Source organism: Scomber scombrus, chromosome 7 (genome assembly GCF_963691925.1).
Source record: "Scomber scombrus chromosome 7, fScoSco1.1, whole genome shotgun sequence".
In the NCBI taxonomy this organism is placed as follows: Eukaryota; Metazoa; Chordata; class Actinopteri; order Scombriformes; family Scombridae; genus Scomber; species Scomber scombrus.
This window is the reverse complement of record NC_084976.1, coordinates 23,846,723-23,868,817: the sequence shown is the minus strand read 5'-3', so window position 1 is coordinate 23,868,817 and position 22,095 is coordinate 23,846,723. Positions and strand designations below refer to the sequence as shown.

General features: G+C 38.2%; 1 protein-coding gene across 1 annotated transcript in view; it reads left to right on the top strand.

Moving 5' to 3' along the window:
- crppa (CDP-L-ribitol pyrophosphorylase A) overlaps positions 1-22,095 on the top strand; it is a 51,722-nt gene that overhangs the window by 4,413 nt on the left and 25,214 nt on the right. The window contains exons 3-7 of the mRNA XM_062422835.1: positions 3,859-4,008; positions 10,970-11,074; positions 12,151-12,196; positions 13,800-13,897; positions 20,718-20,795. Of these exons, the coding sequence (XP_062278819.1) occupies positions 3,859-4,008; positions 10,970-11,074; positions 12,151-12,196; positions 13,800-13,897; positions 20,718-20,795 (477 nt within the window). The remainder of the gene's footprint in view (positions 1-3,858; positions 4,009-10,969; positions 11,075-12,150; positions 12,197-13,799; positions 13,898-20,717; positions 20,796-22,095) is intronic.

The following is a 22,095-nucleotide window of genomic DNA, read 5'->3' as shown; positions in this document are numbered from 1 at the left end:
GATGGGTTAGAGTGTCATTATGTGGTTTTTCTGCTCATCACTCATATTTCGAGTGATAGGAACTTGGTCTTTTGCAAAGTGAAATCCTTTAAACTCACTACATCTGCTGCTTATTCTAATCTAAGGGTGCATTTACAAAAGAGCTGCAACGATTAACCAAGTCAATTGAAAGAAAATTAACTGTCAACTATTTCAATGAATTTTTTTTTAGTCATTTTATAAAGAAAAAACAAAATCCCAAATTCTCTCGTTCCAGCTTCTTAAATGTGAATATTTCAGTTTTCTTTACTTCTGTATGATAGAAAACTGAATATAATTGGGTTGTGGAAGACACTTTAGCTTCGGGCTTCAGGAAACAATGAGTCACATTTTTCACCATCAATAGACCAAATGATTAACTGATTTATTTAAAAATTCATCAAAATATGAATCAATAATGACAATAATAGTTATTTGCAGCCCTAATTTACATCACGTTTGTGTTTTGTATTGGTTATGTATCTCTGTTTCCTCCTTTGGTTCATTTGCTCACAAGCTCAAATCTAATCACTTGTTTAGATGTGATTTTGATGTTCATCTGTTTCCAAATCAGAAACACTGCACATATTAGGTTTTTTTTTTTGCTTGTTTGTTGATCATAAATGAATGGAAATGGGTCTTTCGCTCATGGCAATCATGCATTTATTTGTAAGCAGCTGGTCATCCTGCCATGATGAAGCTCAGCGTTGTCACGATTTGGAAATTTAAATAATCACACTAATCTCCAAAGCTCGTTTGTGAATATGACTTGAAGATGTGCAACCTTTATGTGATGTCCAATTTTCCAGGAGCACATGTAAGCAGGAAGCGTCCATTTCCAAGTTTGAACAGCGGTTCAGAGAAAGATCGTAATCCCTCTGCAAGTAAAGGGAAACAACCCCAAAATGCCAATACATCCTCGTGTTTGGAAATAATAGCGTGGATGAATTAAAGCTCAACTGTCGCTCATACTTTATGTTTTTTTTAATGTGCTTTTAGCTGAAAATCAGAGAAAAGCAATTATAGCAAATGAGTTTAAACAAATCCATCGTGTGTAGCTGCAGTTTTAGAGACCTAAAGTCAAACATCCCTCCTGGTGGGACTACAGCGGTTCATTTTTTACCATGAAGTGTGCACATAAACAAACCAAACTCATAAATACAACAAAAGTCAAGTTTTCCAGGCGGGTTCAGAGCAAAAAAGAGACAAACAGTTCTTGTATTCACACCTTTAACCTGCCCCTCCCCCCTTTTTCTAACACGGTCTTTCCATCTTTTCATAAATTGTTTATCAGATTGACAGATCCATCGCTCCTGGTGGAGGAGTTTACAGCTTTTCATCAGCGATAGACGGAAAAACATTGGGGCTGAAGTCACGGCCGCTCTAACGAAGATCAGTTTCATAATGATTCACGGCTCAACCGCACAAGCTGAATTGAATGCAGGTCACACAGGTTGTGAAAAATCCCAGAGCTCTCTGGCTCGGGGCCAACATTTGTTGTGTGTGTGTGTGTGTGTGTGTGTGTGTGTGTGTGTGTGTGTGTGTGTGTGTGTGTGTGTGTGTGTGTGTGTGTGTGTGTGTGTGTGTGTGTGTGTGTGTGTGTGTGCCTTGTTAAGAACTTTCACAGCAGGCGGTCTGGTCTTCATTATTGCCAGTATCCACGCTCGCAACAGAAAGCCTGTCTCCACAGAAAAGCAGCAGATTCATTTAGATTTTAACAACATGTGTAACACGCAGAACACATGTTTGCTTTGCTTTCGTTCGCCGGCCGTTTTTGCCCGCACACGCTCGCCAAACTCTGCTCGCCTGCTCCTGGAAACTGTCTTCAATCAAGCTATACCAAGATGAAAATATTATCTCAGAAATGCTGATTATTTTGAATTTTCCAAGGGAGGAAGTGCAACCAGTGTGTGCTCCAGCTGCGCTTGTTAAGATGGATTTATTGTTACTGTAAAAAAATCACGGCTGCTGACTCTCTCCCCTGTTTGAAATGTGCAGTTACGGCTGCCGTGACACTCAAACTCCGCTCGCTTGTGTCTCTTCAATCCTGATTCAAAAATATGTTGACGATACCGTGATAAAGGTTGTCAATCACGACGACATCGCACGAAAGCCTAAAAAAAGCTGCCGATTTTTACAGCGTACGTCAACATGTTGATTATTTTCATCCACAGCGAACATCCAAAGCGAAAAGACGAGTTGATATTAGGGGTGTAATGTTATCCACTGCGGTGGTTTTGGCGCCTTTCGGGCATAAACACTCCTCCGCCTGACGGTGCAGATGTTTGCAGTGACAATAAACAGCGAATGTGTGTGTGTGACAGCTTTCAGACAGATTTCATAACTTATCAGGGAACAATTTAACCACAGAAGCTCTTTCTCTGCACATTCATGGAGACACAAAACTCACAGTCGCTGCAAACCTGAAGGACTCAGCTAGTGCCACGCAGTGTCAATCTGCATCTGTTTTTGTGTCTATCAATACTATCAACTTATTCCCACGAGCCGTAAGACTCTTATAAACCTGGGAAACTGCACTTTTGCACATCTGCACAACATCTACCTTTTAAATGATTTCATATTATTATTTATTATGTTTTTATCAGGCATATTTTATTTTAGTATAGCACTGGTCTTTTTTAACTGCTGCTTTTTTTAAATTGTCTTTTTAATTATTCTTACGTGTTCCTTTAGTTATTTATTGTATTTCTTTTGCACTCTGGTCCTGAGAAAAGCAATTTCATTCCACTGTATGTTTTAAATAGTTGTGGTTATAAACTTGGCACTTGAAACTTGATAAAGGCTTTGTCACAGTAGGAAAAACTCACATTTAAATGATAAAATGAATGATGGCTGAATTTCATGTATCTGCTTCTGCTGCAGGGTCCTGGTCTTCGTTAGTGCTGGCTCACTTTCACACTGTCACACTGTTATGACTTCTGAGATATTTGAATTGAACTGTCGTCGTTAATGTTATTAGTGACACCTGAGCTTTTCAAGTGAAAAAAAAAAAGTGCAAAGTGCTTTTATGGTTTGTGTCCAACAAGGTGTTTGGAAAATGCTTGTCCAAAGGTTCAGACATTGGATCCTCCTGTCTAGACATTTTTATTCATCTGTGTATTATTACGTTTATGGATTTTGCTAGCTGATTTACGTCCTTGTCTAGTGTATTTTTACTATATCACATTTTTCACCATACCTTTGCACAGATCTAGGGCCGAAAGTCAAGTCAATTTTAATTTATATAGCCCAATATCAGCCTGAGATGGCTTTAGAGTCCATACAGCATACGACATCCTCTATCTTTAGACCCCAGATTTGATGATTATTAATGAATTTGTTATTTATTCTCTTGATTAATCAATTGATTGTTTGGTCTATAAATCATCAGATTACTGCGAAAACTGCCCATCACAACATACTACAATGTAAAGTAAAAACAAAAGTATTCAGTGTGTTATGATTTTAAGACCAAATTCTCATATTTGAGAGCATGGCACCAACACATCTTTGGTACTTTTGCTTGAAAAATTACTTAAATGATCAAAATAGTTTAGTTATAGTAGCAGATTCATTTTCTTTCGATCGACTAATAAATTAATTGACCACTCGTTGCAGCTTTACACATTTTAGGAGGATTATTTTATCATTAAAGATTATTTTATGACCGACTTTTACATATTGTGAATGTTTCCAACAAGCCAGAATATTGACAAAGCATCGATTTAACATTATTATATTTAATGTTATGTGTTTTTCAATTTTAATTAAAAGAGCAACTTTAATAAAAAATACAGAGAAATGTAAAAAAAATAACACTTTTCTGTTTTCTACACCCAGGCGGCAGGAGCCATCCGACCGCTGGTTTCCACGGTGATCGCCACCACGTCCGAGGGCTACCTGGATCATTCACTGGAGCGAGCCAAGTACAGAGCCAGCGAGATGCCTCAGGGCTTCACATACGATGTCATCCATCAAGCCTATCAGAGCGTAAGAGACTTTTTACTTAATTTACCCATCGAATTTAATTTTGGACAGCTTAAAATCAAACAACTTCACACAAAACAGCAACGAAAAACATCTATTTGCCAGGAAAAAGTAAAAGCCTAGATGGGCTGACATCTATCTTTTTAATAATTTACATACATAATCATACTGTTAACAATAAGATTAAAGCCTTTAAACAAAAATCATCTAAAGGACTTTAACAAAGAAGACATTTTCACCCAATGATAATATATTTGTAGTCTTTGAATACTCGTTGAAAATACATATATGAAAAATGTTAGTATCAGTCATTTTGAACTGTTGAGTTTTCTTGAAATGTGGTCGACTTGGCTTTAACACACACAATAGCGTTTTTTGTGTTGTGAATGTGTCAGATTCAAAGAAACAGTAAGAAGTCAGTGAGTGCACAGAGCTCTTAGATTAAAAAGAAAAAGTTAGATTTAAAAGCCACAAAAACATTCACAGCAACTCTCTCCTCAGTCGTCTCTGTTAGAAAAACCTGCACAGGCTGCAACCTGATAATTGGAGATGAATGTCTTTTTTTTCTCCATGACTTCAGTTCAGACATTAATGTGCAGAAAGAAGAAAGCTGACGAGTCTTTATAAGAAGTTTTATTCTGTTAATTAACAGCACAGTTCGTTTGCTGCTGCACGTGCCGGTTTAAAAATCTTAGATGTTTTAGTTCAGGTGCGATCTCTCTCCTTTCTATTTCTCCTCATAATTGACATACAAATAAAAACGCACCTTTTTTCGTAAGTGAAATAATGAATAGACATTTAAAAGCGGTGGGCAAATGAGAAAGAAAAGCTGAAGAAAAACTGCCAATTTTTATTTTGTCCTAATTTCGTTTTAGTTACTAAATTAAAAATAGCAACCAATAGACAATCAGCAAGTCTGTATTTTAATATTTTGATGATTTTGCCATCGAATCCGCTGTTTTTACACGACCATAAAGTGACCCGCCCTACCAGAGAATACGTACAGCGGAGCAGGCCGATGCCAAAGTGATTTTTGATTGTTTTACAGTCCAGACAGTAAGTATTTGGACAGTTTGGAACAGAGTAATGGAAACGACTTTAAAAAGTGCTAAGTCTCGGCTTTAATTTGAGAAGGTTTACGTCAGTATTGAAAGAACTGAGTGCGAAATGTACAATAAATGTGTAGCTGTCCAAATATTTACTGTCTGGACTGGACATACATTGCAGAGAGTAAGAGTGTTTGTTTTCTCTTTTTGGGCTGCAGCAGTAATGCAGTATTTCTCCAAGGCGCATGCAACCAAAAATGTGACTTCTACAGCAGATATATTAGTAAAAAAACAATCACAGAATAGACACATCAAGTCTTGCTGGCATGCCACACTCACTCTTAATGTCAAATAATTCAAAAAAAGGTCTCTCAAATCTTATGAAATGAGAGTCAAGTTGAGATTTATGCACTAAAAATTACACCACTTACATGACAAAGGACTTTATGGTTCTCATACATCATAACAGGTCTTTACAGCCCTTCATTGTTCGGCTTGATGTGCCAGAACCTGCAGCGTTTCACTCTGAAGAGCTCGTGGCACGGGCGCTATCATTTTCACTTGGCCTCTGCCGCCGCGTCTGGGAAAGAAATGACACGTTAATATATTCTGCCACACTGCAGCAGATTAGTCTGTGGAACAAAAAGTGAATAAAGGGGCTCAGTTGGAAAAGTGGCGAAAGAGCGCTGAAATTACATGGCACGTCTAGGTGGATTCGGATTAATAGTCTCAGCAGTTGAGTGCGTTTTAATGCGTGTACCTGAAAAAATGGAAAGAATTTATCCGCTGACGTCAGCCACAAATGTGTTGATTCTCCTCTGAAAGCAAGGGGGCTTATTGCTAAGACTTGACGGGCCAGCTTAATATGAAACTTGAGTCGCAGAAATTGACCATATTTATCTCTCAGACACTCCGAGTTTGCTGTTTCAACCTTCACTCCATTAGATTGGCTCTTCCGATAGCCGTGATTTAAAGGAGGCAGCGAACTTTGAGCTAAGAGCTAAAGAATGCCTCCAATTGGAGCCCCATTTGTCTGCAGTTATTTTTATTCCTGGCACACATTGGGATCTTCAGATTGCTTTGAGAGCCCTGTTGGCTTTGGCCTTTACAGAAAATGAGCTCACATTTATGTCGCTGTGTCGGGGCCAGTCAGGTTGCGAAAATGAAGACGAACTCGGGGAGGTCGGCAGAGAAGGAGCAGGTCGGGGTCGATGGGAGAGTGCGCTTTCCCTCCCTCTCTGCTCCCTGTTGTTCTCCTCCTCTTCGAGCTTTCAAAAGAAGGGAAAGTGTAAGGTGTCTGTCAAGTTAGGACTGTAGGACATGTTCATGAAAAATCTCTGGGAGCTGCACATTTGTAGCTTGACATCCAATGAGAGTGGAAGAATTTAGGGCTGAAAAGACAAAGGGGGAGACACTTTATCCAGTCCCCAGTGAAGGCTTTTGTACCGGGAGAAAACGCTGAAGGTTAAATTACCTCAAGACCAAGAGCATATTTCTCATGTAATTTCTCTATTCAGTTCCAGGGTCCCTTGAATAAAAGACCTCTCTCTTTTATAGCTTGATAAAATATTACCCAACTATAATCTCAGGTAGCATGGATTTGTCTTTGTACTTTGTATTTTTTCCGGACTGTATTTTAAACCAAATGAGCTCATTGCCTCGATCCAAACATCCATGTGATCGTCACAAACAGAGCTTTCCCAGAAGTGAATCAAAGCACAAATAAAATGTTCAGATGTACAATTAACTACAAACATATTTATCCTTATTATGATGAGTTCAGGAGGAGAAAAGACATACATAATGATCACATATGTTTTCTTAAGCTTTCTTCTTTTTTTTTTTAAACCTCAGTTTAAAGCCGCTCTAATCAGTATTTTTCCATTAACAAAGGATGAAATAACTGTGTTTAGAGAGAAAAGGGGTCGCTAATCGTGATAGACTGCAGAGAATTACCTTTTGGAGCTTTTTATCGTCTTTCAACTCATTGTTACTGGTTTGCTTCAGTCTCGCAGCTCTCATCAGCAAAAAAGCTCTGATAAATTTAAGCAATTAAAGATCCAGATATTTCCCTCGGGAGTTAGTAGAGAGCAAAAACAGAGCTGTAAGAAGAGTGAATATTGGACTTACATTCATTAGGTGATTAGAAAATGACTCCAAATGAATGCTGTTGCTCCGGGTTTTTTTTGCAGGATGTGTAAATACGCAACTGTTAGCTGACATGTAAGATGTTAGTGTTGTGTGTTTAGCTTGTTCAACTCGCCCCAAGCGGCCAAAGAAAAAATTAATTCAGCTTTGAAGAAATATTATCTAAAATGCAAAGCAAAGTTATGATTTAGATTCAAATGATACACAAGGAAGACTAAAAATCTCTCCAGTGTTTGATACCAACTCTCTAAATTTGAGAGTTTTTGATACTCAGCACTGCAGACACTTCTTAGCACAGAAGGTATTCAGATTAGATAACAAAGCCCGGCCACACATTTCACATTTAAATGTTCTGTTTTTAGTACCTCAAGGCTTGGAAAACCCCCAATAACTTTAATTTTGAATGGCATGACCAGCAATAACAAGGTCAAAAGAGGCTACAGTTCCCTTTAACTGGAGTTGTGAGCATTAACATTCACATGCAGATTTTGCCTCACCTAAATTTAATAGAATTCTAATTAGTTCTATCCGATGTTTGTTGTATCTTGGCTCAGTTACTCTTGTGAATTTATTTAAGTATATCAATATATATATATATAGAGAGATTTTTCCCTGTCCACACAGAGTTTTCCTTTATTCTTATTCTTACTTTTCCATGTGAATTGCAGCTATTCGTGACAGGCCTGTCATTTGTCCCTCTCACATATTTAGGCACAATTACACACTTTTATGTGTGACAGCTTACACATTGATGCTGTTTTTTTGAAAGTTGACAAAAGCATAAAATTCCAGTAAAATAAACTAAAACCAGCCGTTGAACAGTTTCTTAAAAAAGAACAACTGAAACAAAAATGCTCGAACAAACAATGTGAAATCTGTGCTGTTGTGAAAAAGGAAGTAAAATAACCTTTTTTTTACTCACTGCTTGTTCTTTTATGTTCTAAAAGGACAGGTGGTTTAGCTGCCAACATAATCAATCATTAATATCTCTGGAAACACCCTCACAAAGTCAACCAACACAAATAAATTCCTGTGGGTAACACTGTTGTTGATTGAGAATGGTATGTGAGGGGATTTAATAGGAAGTGTGAAAGACCGCAGGATCCTGAGCGAGATCCGACTGCTCCACCCAACTGAACAAGAATGAAGTAAACATGAAGCAACTGTGCACCAACATCACCTCCAGACGAACATAGAGGGTGTTTTTTTTTTTTTCTTCGTGCATCTACAGGAACAGACATTTGTAGCATCCACACGTCTTTTAAAAACGTGGGAAAATGTCTCTCGGTGCGAACGAATCCCAAATCTGCACTTTTTAAATCGTAATTGAAGAAGATAAGAGTGTCACAGAGCCAGCAGTCCGTCAGCCAAAGAAAACAATATCCTCTTAAGTATCTACAGAAAAAATATGACAGAAACATTGTCTCATGAGTCTGTTTCTCTTCTGTGCAAACACCGACTCTGATCACGATGATGACCATAAAGGAAAGGCTCCAGATAGCGAGATATATTTAGTGAAATATTGGCAGACAGGATAAGTTAAAGAAGGATTTAATCTTTCAAGTAGACAGCAACGTGATGCACAGAGCCAAATTATCTGAGGAATGCAAGGAAGTTATGAAGCAAGTGGAAGACAGAGACGGTCATATCGCAGTTTGATTGATGTGAACTCTTCTTTAAATAACACTGTGAAGCAATTCTTACAGTCAGGTGTTTTAAGTTGAACCTAAGCAGACAGAAAAGAGAAAAGGTGCCTATAATATTTTTCTAAGTTGCTTTTTTTGTGTGTATTTTCTTGGTGACAATGACTGAGGATGATGATTGTCATTGGTTTCTCCACAGCTACTCACCAAATTGCCATGACATTTGGTTTGTATATTCATGATCTAGCCAACATTGCAGTTCATGATAAGGATTTTTAAAAAACAACTAATAACCAGATTTCCAAGAATCTGTCCAGTGAGTAGAAGAAACAGTGACTCTTGACATTTCCCTTACCACCATTAGGCCAAATCTTTTTTCACTTTTATACAGCAGCCTTAAAAATCGATATTATTATGAATTGCATCAGTGCGTCAGTCGAGAAGTCTCGACTATAACTCAAAGCTATAAAAAGACAGAATAATGAAAGGTGACAGCAGGACAGACTGTAAACTTTTTTTTTTTTTTTTTATCTCAAAATGACCAAATAAATAACTAAATTGGAAACAATGTGGGTTGATAGTAACTGAGGACAGCATTTCCTGCTCTATCGCAATGCAGGGGTCTTATGTACTTACCCTGAGTCAGTTAATTCAGGGACATTGACCAGAAATTTACTGAGTAAGATGAGTATATTCATGATCCCCAGATGCTCTCCATGAGCTTTCAGCTTTCACCACACTCAGCCCAAAATATCAGATTTCCACACATGACATCCCACAATTTAAGGTACATTTCCATTACATTACATTTTTCTAACACACAAACCATAAAATTATCACTCTTTGCCTCACTATTGGCTCTAAGAAAAACAAAATTGTTATTGTCAGTGTGTTGTGTGTATGTGTTGGCTTCTATTATTGCTTCTGTTAGATGTCAATGTCAAGTTTATTTATAAAGCACAGTTTAAAACAACCGCATCGGCCAAAGTGCTGAACGGGCTTAAAAACAACTAAGAACATGTTTCAAATATATTTTATTGTGAAGGATCCATTACAAAGACAGCTGGACAGGGTGACGTTATGCTTCTTTTCATTTAATATGAATAACGTATCAAAACACCTAGGAGGAGTAATATTAAAATAAAATAAAGATTCAACTGAATACAACAGAATAAAAAGAGAGATTAAACAACTCAGATAAATGAAAATCCAGTACTGAATCTTTCAAACTGAATCTTTAAATGAGCAATACATCTTCTCTCTTCATAGACTTAAAGTTTTAAACTTAAAGTTTAGCACACTTCTCTGGCTTGTTACAATCAAATTCATCCCGCACACATCACAGAATACAAGATAAGTTCCTACATAGTGGCACACAAAAAATCAACAGCCATGAAAACAAACAGTACAAAAATAAAATATGTAAAAAAAAAAAAAAACTAGAAACAATGATGTAAATTATATTTATGGCAGTTAAAGTAGCTATTAGGGTGCACATATGGCGCTTTTCCACTACACCGTTCCAGCACGACTCGCCTCGACTCGCCTCGCCTCGCCTCGCCTCGGTTCTTTTTGCGTTTCCACTAGGGAAAGTACCTGGTACCTGGTACTTTTTTAGTACCTGCTCTGGTGAGGTTCCAAGCGAGCCAAGCCGGTATTAAAATGTGACGTCGACACACTGCTGGCCGCTGATTGGTAGTTGTCGCTGGAAGCGTCATGAGCCGTCCCACACAAGAATCAAACCCGGCATTTTTAAATACCGGCAGCAGCGTTACAACCATAGTTACAACCATACGGCTCAATTTTCTTGCTTTGTGTGTGACAGAAAGCCTCATACAGCAGCAAGTACACCACTGCCTCAATGTCCTCCATTGTTTATGTGTTTTGTGTCGCGTATAAAACAAAGTCACAGCAGTTTCGCGGAGCCGTGCTATGACGACCCCGCCCACGTTGAGTAGGTACTTTTTTGTAATGGAAAAGGAACCGTGCCGAGTCGAGGCGAGTCGTGCTGGAACGGTGTAGTGGAAAAGCGCCAATACATGTACATATATGCTGCATCCATCAGTGCAGTTCAGTGCAGTGGATCAACATGTGACAGCTTCTTGTCTCTGTTGTGTTTCTCTTCAGTGCACCGAGTCAGACTTTGAGTTTGGCACCGAGTGTCTCCATCTGGCTCTGCAGTACTGTGGTACCAACGCCAAGCTCATCGAGGGTCCGCCAACATTGTGGAAGGTGAGCTCGCCAGGAACCTGGTTTGGGTTGGGGATGGTGGATCTGGTGAGCACAGCTGTGTGCCCGCCGCTGATTATCATACGGGCACAGAGAAAGTTCGCAAATTGAGAGTGAGGGATTTTTGGCGAAAGAGGAAACATCAATACGATGAATCTGACGTCCAGAGTAAGCATGTAGAAATTAATTTAAATATAAACATTTTGTACTGAACCTCACAGGATTATTTCACCCGAATATTTGAGGTTTTGAGTTTTCTGCCCCTCTTCCAATACAATAAAGACAGACAGTATTTTGTTTGTGGTGGTCAAAGCATTGAAAATTATATTTAAATACACTTGAGCACAAACTTTGTTTTTGTTTTGTTTTGCTTTTAGAAACAGTGGTTACTGGATGCTGACTGGAGCAGTTGCTCCTCTTTAAGCTATTATAGCTCTAAAAGCAAAATGTGAGTGTAATGGCTTTAGACTTGGCGGATAAATCATAATGTACATGACGCAAGTGACTTAAATATTAAGTGACTTAAAATGGCAGCAGACAAAAACATCAGATTTGTGTGCAGGCACTTTATTAATGACATCATCTTATGCACTCTTTTCTTTTGCAATGGTTTAATTGACGTCACAACGGCTGATTATCTCGATCAAACAACTCCTAATATTCACATGATGGTAGTGGATGATAATGTGCATGGAGGCATGTTTTGTACATTTTCTGGAAATTTGATTAAAATTGGTTCTACATTTGAAAGGAAAGCAGTTATGAGCATTATAATCAAAGAGTCATTTTTAGTCCTTCTTAGATTGATTTCATTGAATAATTTTAGAGGGTAGAAGAGGTAAAGCTTTCCAGTTTTTCCCCCAAAAAAGTCAAAAAAATAACATTTTGTGCAGCCGAACTTTATTTTTGATTATTTTCTACCCCGTCATTATTATCATGTGACCCCTTTGATTTATGTCCTGACCCCTGGGCTGGGAAACATTTTTTTGAAACATTATGGCACTGAAAACCAAAAGGGATGGTCAGACATATAATTTGGGTGAACCAACCCTTTAAACCTGTCCTATTTTGTCCTGCAGGTAACCTACAAACGGGATTTGGCTGCTGCAGAGTCCATTATCAAAGGTGAGCTACCTTCTTTGTACCAAACTCTAACCCTAGCCTTTACATCGTTTCCTGTATGTATTGTATATAGCAGACTTCAGTATATACCCACATTAATTATGCATATAGACATAATATACATGAAAGAATGAATGTAATGGCTCTTCTTAGATGGGTTAAATGTTCAGAAATGAGCAGTGTTTTGTCTCTCTTTGTTTGATAGTCTAAGGAGTTGAATAGGCGACATTCAACCAAAATAGTCCCTCACTCTACTCAGAGGGATAAATTCTTTGTAGCATTGTTTAGTTTGGTTGGAGCAGGGCGGGTGTAAAAAGTCTGAATACTACAGAGAGCAAGTCAGGACAAGGGAGCCTATCACAATCAGAGAAATGGAAATAAACACAGCCCTATATTTCACCCCGCCAGCACCTGGACTAACAATTACCTGTTTGATGATGACATAAGGCGCACAGTGATTATTCACAGAGCCTGTGAAGTGAATGAATTCATTGTGTGTGTGTTTTTTTTATTTTTAGAGAAGACGTGGAAGAAAGTTCTCACATCTGTCAGTATGAGAAACTGTCGAATGTTTCAGGTTGTGTATTTTGTGTGTGTCTGTGTGCCCACATGTACTGTGTGTTTGCTTGTTGAATTATGAATTGATTTCTCAGTATGTCCTTTAATTTGGGCTTGCTGTTTTAGAGGTTGTGATGTCATGACTGTGTGTCAAAACATACAAGTTGGCCACTTAACAGAAAAAATAGTTATGGTTAACTGTGTTTTGAACCATGAAATTATAATAATAATGCTTGTCAGTTAGCAAACTACTGAAAATAAAAGAGAAGCTTAATGTTTTTTATTTGTCATTTTGGGTTATTGCCTGTGGATTCATGGCCAAAAAAAGTCAGTTTATTCGTTTTTGAATGAAACCTGCAGTCTACGAAATGTGAAAAGCTCTGACTACTATATTATAGTCAGGTCAGCTCGCCGTCACCTTCATGATGTAGAGGTCTAGATGAGGAGGTACAAGTTGTTTTAGGCCTCAAGGATTGCAGAAGTTAATGTCATTTTAGTGGTAGGTGACTGACAGTTGGAGTACTTGCAAAGCTTGAATGGTGATGGAAGAAGTGAATCACAACTCTGAAGGAGTATTTTGTGGAACTTGAAATACTAATTGTATGCTGAAGGGGGAAAAAACACTAAGTAGAAACCTGTTAAAATATTCAGTGAGATTACTTGCAGATTTCAGATCGGTTTGGTATAAATTTAGCAATTATTGTTTGGTGTTTTGTTCCTATTCTCAGTGATGAATCATTTTTGTATTTGCTCTGACTCTCTTGAGAATCCATACTCATGGAATCGTTGGATTTAGAGCCATCCACCGTACCACACTGGCACGACTTAAAACACAATTTCTCAGTAACAATTTATCTATTTACATTTTTATCATACTTGTGCAATGCTCCTCCATTTGACTTCTACTGATGGTATCAAACTGACTGTCAGTATGTTTGCAATACAACATTTTGTTAGGTTGCTTTCATGCAAATAAACGTTTTACCTGTTTATATGGCAGTTATTCAGTTTAGTTTGTTTTTTAATCAATCACGTGTTTTTCTTTCAGAGGCTCTATCACGGACGGCCTGTGTTATCACAGGTGGGTCTGCACAAGCTGTGACGCTGGCTGAAGCCCTCCAGAAGGCGGTTGGAGCTCTGGAAATGGTAAGAGTGTGACAGTCGCAGCTGACTGAAATGTTGGCGGTGAAGATCCCCGTCCCTATCTCCCATCACGTACCTCCAATATCCCACAAACTCATTGTGAGCTCCACTTGGGTGGGCCGGTGGTGGAGACTTGCCATCTGCGGTCAGACCTCTAATGGAGCCTGTCTGGGACATCCACACTCTGCAACTTTCCTCCTCCTCATTTTCTTCCACCATCCCCGACCTCCACCTCTCACTCCCCTGCATGCAGGAGAGCAGATGGCAGTCACATTTCCCAAACCACGGGAGTTTGCTTGATTAATTGAGTGTTTAGTGATGAGTTCTTGCCTCCTCCTCCTCGTCCTCCTACCAACTCAGCTCAGTCAGACCTGACATGCTCCCAGTTTCCACCATAGTTCATATCCTTCCCTTTCACTATTAATCTTTTTTTTGGGGTAAATCAAATTCCCATGTTGCCTTCGGCCTATGTTGCAAACATCCTCCATTTAATGTGTAAAATTGTTCCTAATAGACAATGGAAAACAGTCTCCATATGCAAAACAGTAAAGAGTGACAGTCTGAGATATTAAATACGACAGCACAGACCATAGAGGTTCCACATGTGAAACACTCTCCTTTACCTCAACAACTGTTGGGTTTCCCTTCAGCAAGCCGCCTAACCACAAACTGAAGCAACCTTTCGTCTTTGAAACTGAGGAGGAAGAATGGATGTCAGAAAAATAAGTTATTTTACCCAGCTGACTAGTTTGGTTCAGAAATATCAAAATGAATTGGAAATATTAGCTTTTGTGCAAAGGTGTGTTTAAAACATGAAGGTAATGAACACCAGCTAGTGACAAGTTATAACATAAAATCAATCCATCATGTCAGTCAGTTGTAAAATGTTGTTTGGCTGCAATAAGGTGAGTTGATTCACCTGATATGACAAGAGCTGAAACAGTGAAGAGGGTGGATGCAATATCACAAATGCCTTTAGAGCCAAATTCTGCAACAAATACTGCATTCGTGGAGCTGAAGCTTTTTTTTGGCCCATTTAAAGGACAAGTTCACACTTCTTAGAGTCTGTTTTAAAACAACAGACAGGAGCCCAAATGAACATTAAAACTTGTTTTTTTTGTTGCCATAATCGTTCCTCCGTTCATACTGGCCATCAGAGGATCCCTTCAGAAAGCACTTAGTGTCCTTTCCACTTTTCCAGAGATTGTAAAGGTGTTCATGATGTTGTGTCCACCTCCTCATGTGCTTATATTTCACTGCCATCACCTATGATTTATTTTCAGTGAAGACACCCAGGCTGACAAATCGCCCACACATGGCTTTACGCACAGAAATGTGTTTCCTGGATCATCCTGATACGAATATATATTCCCCGGGTGTATCTGCTGACAGTGGAGAGGGGCAGCAGAGCACGCTGCATGACGTGTTCCAATACTCCGCCGTGATTCAAACGTCCATCCTCCTTTAAACTCGCTCCAAGTCCATCATCGACTGATGTCAAACAGGCGGATCTTGCTGTCCGGTGCTGGACCGGGCCCCACAGATGGATAGGGGCCAGTGTCGGCATCTTTGGATCGGCTGATTGGAGCCATTCCCGTCTGTGCTCAGGTGGCCGGTGGGGATGTGTGTTTTTCCGGTGCACGTGTTCGGAACCAGATTCATCCTTTTCAGGCAGTTTGGGGATGGAGGAAGAATGGTGGGGAGATGAAAGGCGAGTGGAAGAAGCGGAAGAATTACCTTTGTCTCAGTGCCACTGCGTGAATTTAATACAGGGATAAGAGAGGCTGAGCTGCCCAAGCTAAGCTGAAAACTGACAGTGTGGTGTGTGTGTGTGTGTGTGTGTTTGTGTGTGCGCTCACAGGTGGAGGAATTGGTAGCATGTCTGAGTGAGTGAGGAAAACACTCACAGTTAGAATATGATTAAGGGATTCTCTCAGCGGGCAGGATGCTACCTGAGATACATTTAATCCACTTCCAATCCAAGTTGTCAGTTGATGTATAATTTATACTGAAATGAATCTGTCAAGTGTAACTCCTGAAAATACCTCACTACAGGAACAAATACTCCTTTTCTTGGAAGGCATTTAAGTTGTACTGTTCTTCAAGAAGTCCCTTTTCACTCTCACACAGTTGCACACATTACCACCTTGGGGCTGTCCAGTACAATCATACAACCATTTTATCTGCTGATTACGAAACATTTTTCATAGGAGCAGTAGGGGTTGAGGGCCTGGCTCAAGGGCCCTTCAGTGGTAGTAATGTATGACGGTTAGCATGCTTTGCGGGTGATCCAATCACAAGTGGACAGTTGAGACGCATTGTTGTTCACGACTGTCTCTATTATGCATCTCAAGTTGACCACTTGTGTCCAGATTTTGTTGCTGCCTACATCACTTCCACAAGAAGGTTAAACGGCTCAACGCACAGTTATTACGTCAGTCAGACAAGCGCCAGATTTGTTTTTATTGTGGGCTAAAGAGCTAAGAAAGATGTTTCAAGACCTAATATACATGCACAAGATATTCCAAATGTTCAGATTACTCCAACCATGTACATCAACCATTGACACGCTTTTACCAATACAGCCACCACGTCCTCCATTGATGATATATTTGCTATTACGTCCTTGCCAGGGACACATCATGTTGCTCTGTGACTCTTTGGTGTGTAAATAGGCGACTAGGCAGATGGTAAATCAATGTTGTATTACAGCTTCATTTCACTTATTACTGCTTTAAGTAATTCAATAAGGATTTCTAATGTTTAAACGTGTGATTATTTTAAATTAGATCCTTCCAGTCCAGCATGACCTATTCTCCTTCTCAACACTTAACATTTATGGGTCAATGACGTATAACTCAATTGTAGAACAATAAAAAACAAGCATATCTAATGCAGTAGTTCAAACATTCAGAATGTTGTGTACCTGAAGATCCATATTATAAATTTGAAATTAAGTGATTTTAGTGGGGGTTTTCAAGATTAATTGGCACTGGCCTTAAAAAAAGTCATGTGGTGCGACCATGATTCATCTTGAAATAAATGAATTTACTTAATACGCTTCACATCTTTATTTACAATTTTTCAGTAATATAAAGTGTTTGGAAACAAAGTATTTGCATTTTTTTAAAAATGTTTGTAAAGTATGATCTTTTATTTATATAAGACATTTCAAGATGAATCATGGTCGCACCACATGACTTTTTTTTTAAGGCCAGTGCCAATTAATCTTGAAAAACTCCCACTAAAATCACTTTCAAATTGTAATATGAATTGTCAGGTACACAACATTCTGAATGTTTGAACTACTGCATTAGATATGCTTGTTTTTATTATTCTAAAATTGAGTTGTTGAAAATCCTTATACGTCATTGACCCTTATATTGCAGGTCGCTTTCTGCCTTTACTGAGCTTTAAAACCTTGTTTTTCCTCTCTCCTTGGAGCAGTTTTGTCATCAAGCCTCCGTGGCTTCTTGGCTCTCCAGGCCACTACAAAACTACTACACTACAAAATACATGTGGTCAAATGCATCCCAGACTACCTCAACAAATGGTTTGAGTGATTGGATCACAATGCGTCTCCGAGGTCATTTACACTTGTATTTTGCTCTGTTCACTTGTGATTGGATCACCTGAGACTCATATTAATGCCTGGTGTAAACAGGGTGTCAGACAGGCAATGTGCTTATATAGAAAAAGTTACCAACAGGCATTTTTAGCAAAAGCAATGAAGCAAAAATAATGTGCATTGTTATAAAACTAGCCTTCTCAACAGTATAAATAGTACGGTGATGAAATAAGTAGTTTTGTATCTCTGTTTTTGCAATCTTTGATCTTTATGTGTTACAGCTCTTAATAGCTACACATCATTAATATTGGTCATTGGGATTAAGATAGTTGTTGTAATAGTATAAATCTGTAGCGATGTTAAGTTTTTCAATATGTAGTCAGATAAATCTTTAGTTTCAGATGTAAAGAGGCAAACAACGCCCTGACCTACACATTTCAGTCTGTGGAATTTTTTTCATTGTAACCAAATGTTAAGCATTACTGTGTTCATCTGTTTCCTGCACACATTATGCGAAATGTTTCATGAGCATTGAAAAACTAAGTGTAATATTTAGCCAAATCAATCAGTTTTGTTGTGCAGTTTATTTTGAAGAATTGAAAATCTCAGTTTCCTGTAAAGGAGTTAATCCCTGTTGAAACAGTTTTGCAAGGCAGTCAAAATCTTCTTCTCCATTTTTGGTTTTATAATTATGAGGCATTAACTATTCAAACATTTTGGCTTCAGTGAATTGGAACAAAGGCAAAACTCAGATAAGTGGATGTTTTATAGGCACATAAATACTTAAAGAAAAGCAGGATCTGATAAAACAATCCAGATCACCTCTTCTGTATGCGCTCCCTTATCACTAATGTCTTTAACTTGATGTATGATAATACTCATATTCAGTCCACATCAAAGAGAATCCTCAGACTCATGTATCAATTTTGTGAAGGTTTTTAATGGTTAACCTCAACCTATGAGAGAATATTTCATTTAGACAGAAGAAAAAGGATTGCATCCACTAGCTAAATGTTTTTTTTAGAGCAGACAGGCGAAATCTGAATATAGGAAATAATATGTCATCTGGAGTATGGATGAAAATACTCTCTTGTTGCTACTTATTATCCCACCTTAATGCCAATTCAGGCTCAAAGATGAAATAAAGTAATTATATATTAGACATTTTTTTTACATTCTTTTTCCCTCCTATTGTTAAAGTCACGCTGCTCTCGTCTAACAGGAAACTTGATTTAAAAACACCAAAAACTTGGCTCTAACATGCCTGTCATTAGGTTAGTCCACTTACTTAGTTGCAACTTAAATATCTCAACAACTATCTAATGGATTAACTTGAAATTTTGCACATACATTTGTGACTCCAGTAGGATGAAGCATAATGAATTTGATGATTTACCATTACGTTGACATTTATGGTTTAGAGTGAAAATGTCTCTTCATGTAGTGCCATTATCACATCCAGTAATTTAGTTTATACTAGTTAGGCTTCCAGAGTTGCTATTATTTCAAATGCCTACAGTGTTTTCGAGCATCTCACTTAACTGAATTTTAATTGTGACATCTGATTGTGGATGTATGTGTTGAATTTTTAGTGAGAATTAAATACAGTTTCAGAGCAAATTCATTTAATTTCATTCATATTATATTATTTAGTTTCAATTTTATTGAAATTCAGTTCCAAACTAATTTAATTTAAATTTTAAAATTACCATATTCAGATTCAGTTTTCAATCAAGTTTAAAATTTAATCAAGTTAAACAATACAGATTCGATGATTAGGTGAGCAACTAAGATTAAAATATAAATGGTTAAAATGTAGTTTCTAGGGGCACATATTTCTGCCTATAAGCAACCAGCTGAAGCATTTAGTTAGTGGAGCCCCAATCAGAGCTAAAATAAGAGTGAATATTGGACCTATATTTGTTGGGCGGTCAGAAACTCAACACAAAATGAACATTAATGTTGCTCTGTGACTCCTTGGTGTGTAAATAGACAACTAGGCAGATCTAAATCAGTTTTGTATTACAGCATCATTTTACATATTACTGCTTTAGATCATTTAATAAGGATTTTCTAATGTTTAAACACGTGATTATTTTAAATTAGATCCTTCCACTCCAGCATGACTTATTCTCTTCCTCAACACATTTAAAAGTTATATTGCGGGTCGCTTTCTGACTATACTTAGCTTTGAAACCTTGTTTTTCTTCTCTCCTTGCAGTGGTTTGGTCGTCGAGCCTCCGTGGCTTCTTGGCTCTCCAGGCCATGCCTAAATTTAAATAAACATTCCTACTCTGGGATTTCATGCCCAACCTGGTTTAGATCATGTCTTTTTTTTTTTAAAACCCTGCAAATCTACATTTCGGACTGAAATTATTTTCCTCCTGAAGCCACGGGCAGTTATCTTTCAAGACTAATTAACCCTCCGACATATGTTTTCCATAACCATTTCACATTTCCAATTACTTTGTGTTATTTTAATGGGTAGAACAACTGTATCTTAATGCCAAACTGAGACTCTGACTGTTTATTTCTGTGTTTATTTCCTGTGTGTGTGAAATTGTAGTACCAGGCTGTAATTATAGGCTAAACAACAAAGACGAATGTAAAACGGACATGGTGGACACGGAGCGCGATCCAGTTGCCTCATGTCACTCTCATGCCAAGGCCAAAACTGCATGGAAAGATCAAGACCTAAATGTTCTGGTTCTTTGAGCAAAAAAGATTTTACGATTCTTGGCCGTACGTCCGCCTTCGATTCAATTTGCAGCGTAATGAAATTTAAGTTGGCTTGTGTATGATCGCTGTTCCCGACTTTTGCATATGACAGAATTTTCCTGCCAGGTCAGAATTATAAAGGAGCCCAGAAAAGTTTCTTTTTTTAATCTCTTCCATTTGTTCTAATAAGCTTCTGATTACAGATGATGGAAATAAGCCACTCAGGTCATATTCTCTGAGAGTAATGGGTTTTTTCTTCTTCTTTTTTTTTTTACCCCTCTTCTCTAATCATAAAATGATTCATGACAGGAAAGCAGGTGGGTGTACTCTTGCACTGAATGATTGAAGAAGTGGCAGAAACAAAAACCAGAAGGCTCTTGAACTTTTGAGCACTGAAGTCAATCAGTCATTTGACATCAGATGCATTAGGACCCTGGTACTGCAGCACCTGCTTTGAATGTTATTACTCAGGATCCTGTAACAAGCTGAATATCAACCACATTTTTTTAAAAACATAATTGTATCTCTGTCTTACAGGAGCTGGACGCCATCCCAGATCTGATGGGAGACAACGCCAGGTATCTAGTAACGGAGTGGAACTTCATCCATGTTTCTGTAAGTTCTCGTTTTGAGCACATTTTTTATGTCCAATGGAATTATATTTAAAATAGTTTTTCTTTTCTTTTCTTTGATGAAAAGCATAAGCAATCAGTTAACCCAGTGCTGGGCTTACAGGTCACAATTTTTCATGTTTTCTCCTACCCAGCACCCTATGATAACCAACATGGGGTGAGTAAGTTCATTGCCAGGAAAAAAATGTGGAAAAGAAAAATAACAAACAAAATAATAAAACAAATTAAAGTAAAAATAAAAATGGGAAAAAAAGCTCTGCATTAACTTGTTTATAGTAGGCCACGGGGTTCAGGAGTGTATTGATCTGGGGCCAGTTACATACCGATGATATCATGTAGAAACACAGTCAAGTCATGAGGAAAAACAGATAAACCATTAAAATTGGAGACAAAGAGTTGCCACTTTTTTTTAGAAAATAGTCACTACACCCTTCAAGTGTAAGTAACTTTATCTTTTCTAGGTGTAAAAATAACATCACATCTTTCAGCTAGAGAATGTGTGGGGTGGGTAGGTGATTTCCGTGTTAGGAGTATTGTTCACTTGGCTCGAACTGTTGTGAAAGCAATCATATCAACCTTGTTGGAAATGCAAGGGAAGGCCTCCGCTGGTACCCCCGAAAATGGCCAGTAACAAGCGAGGCTGTAAACTGTCATTCAACAACGTCAAGAATATGTTGAAAATCGAGCATCAGGCATATGTGAGAGGTCTGCCTGTAGACTGTTGGGTATGTTCCATGCAGTTTAGATTGGTAGAATTAGGCTCTGTGCTGTGTCCACCTCAGTTGAGCACAGGGTGATGAAGCCACTTCCTTTCCCCCTCCTATCTGGATTCTGACATAGAGACTGTGTCCCTGTTCAAAGACATGTTTTATTTGATAGATTTCAGATATAAGCCCCCTCTGAGGAGGAGATAGCTTTAAAAGGCTATCCTTTCATGATTCTTGAGGGGGCCTGGGAAAGGAATCAAACTTTTATGTACGAAGTGACGGACTTGGAGATAACGGAACAAGTTTGAATATGACAAACTAAATTTAAGACATAAAGAGTCAAAGCCAGAAAAAATGTATCACCATCAAAGAGATCTTTGAAACAATTGGTACCCAATCTGCTCCAGAGAGTAAAGGCCGAGTCCAAAATAGAGAGAGTAAACAAGTGCTTGTCCAATGTACCGTAAATTCATCATTTGCTCTGGCCAATAGGGTGCCTAGATTTAGTATATTTATCATCCTGCTGTTAATCATAGAGAAAAATGGAATCTGTACTTTAAAAGTTCTTGTTTTTTA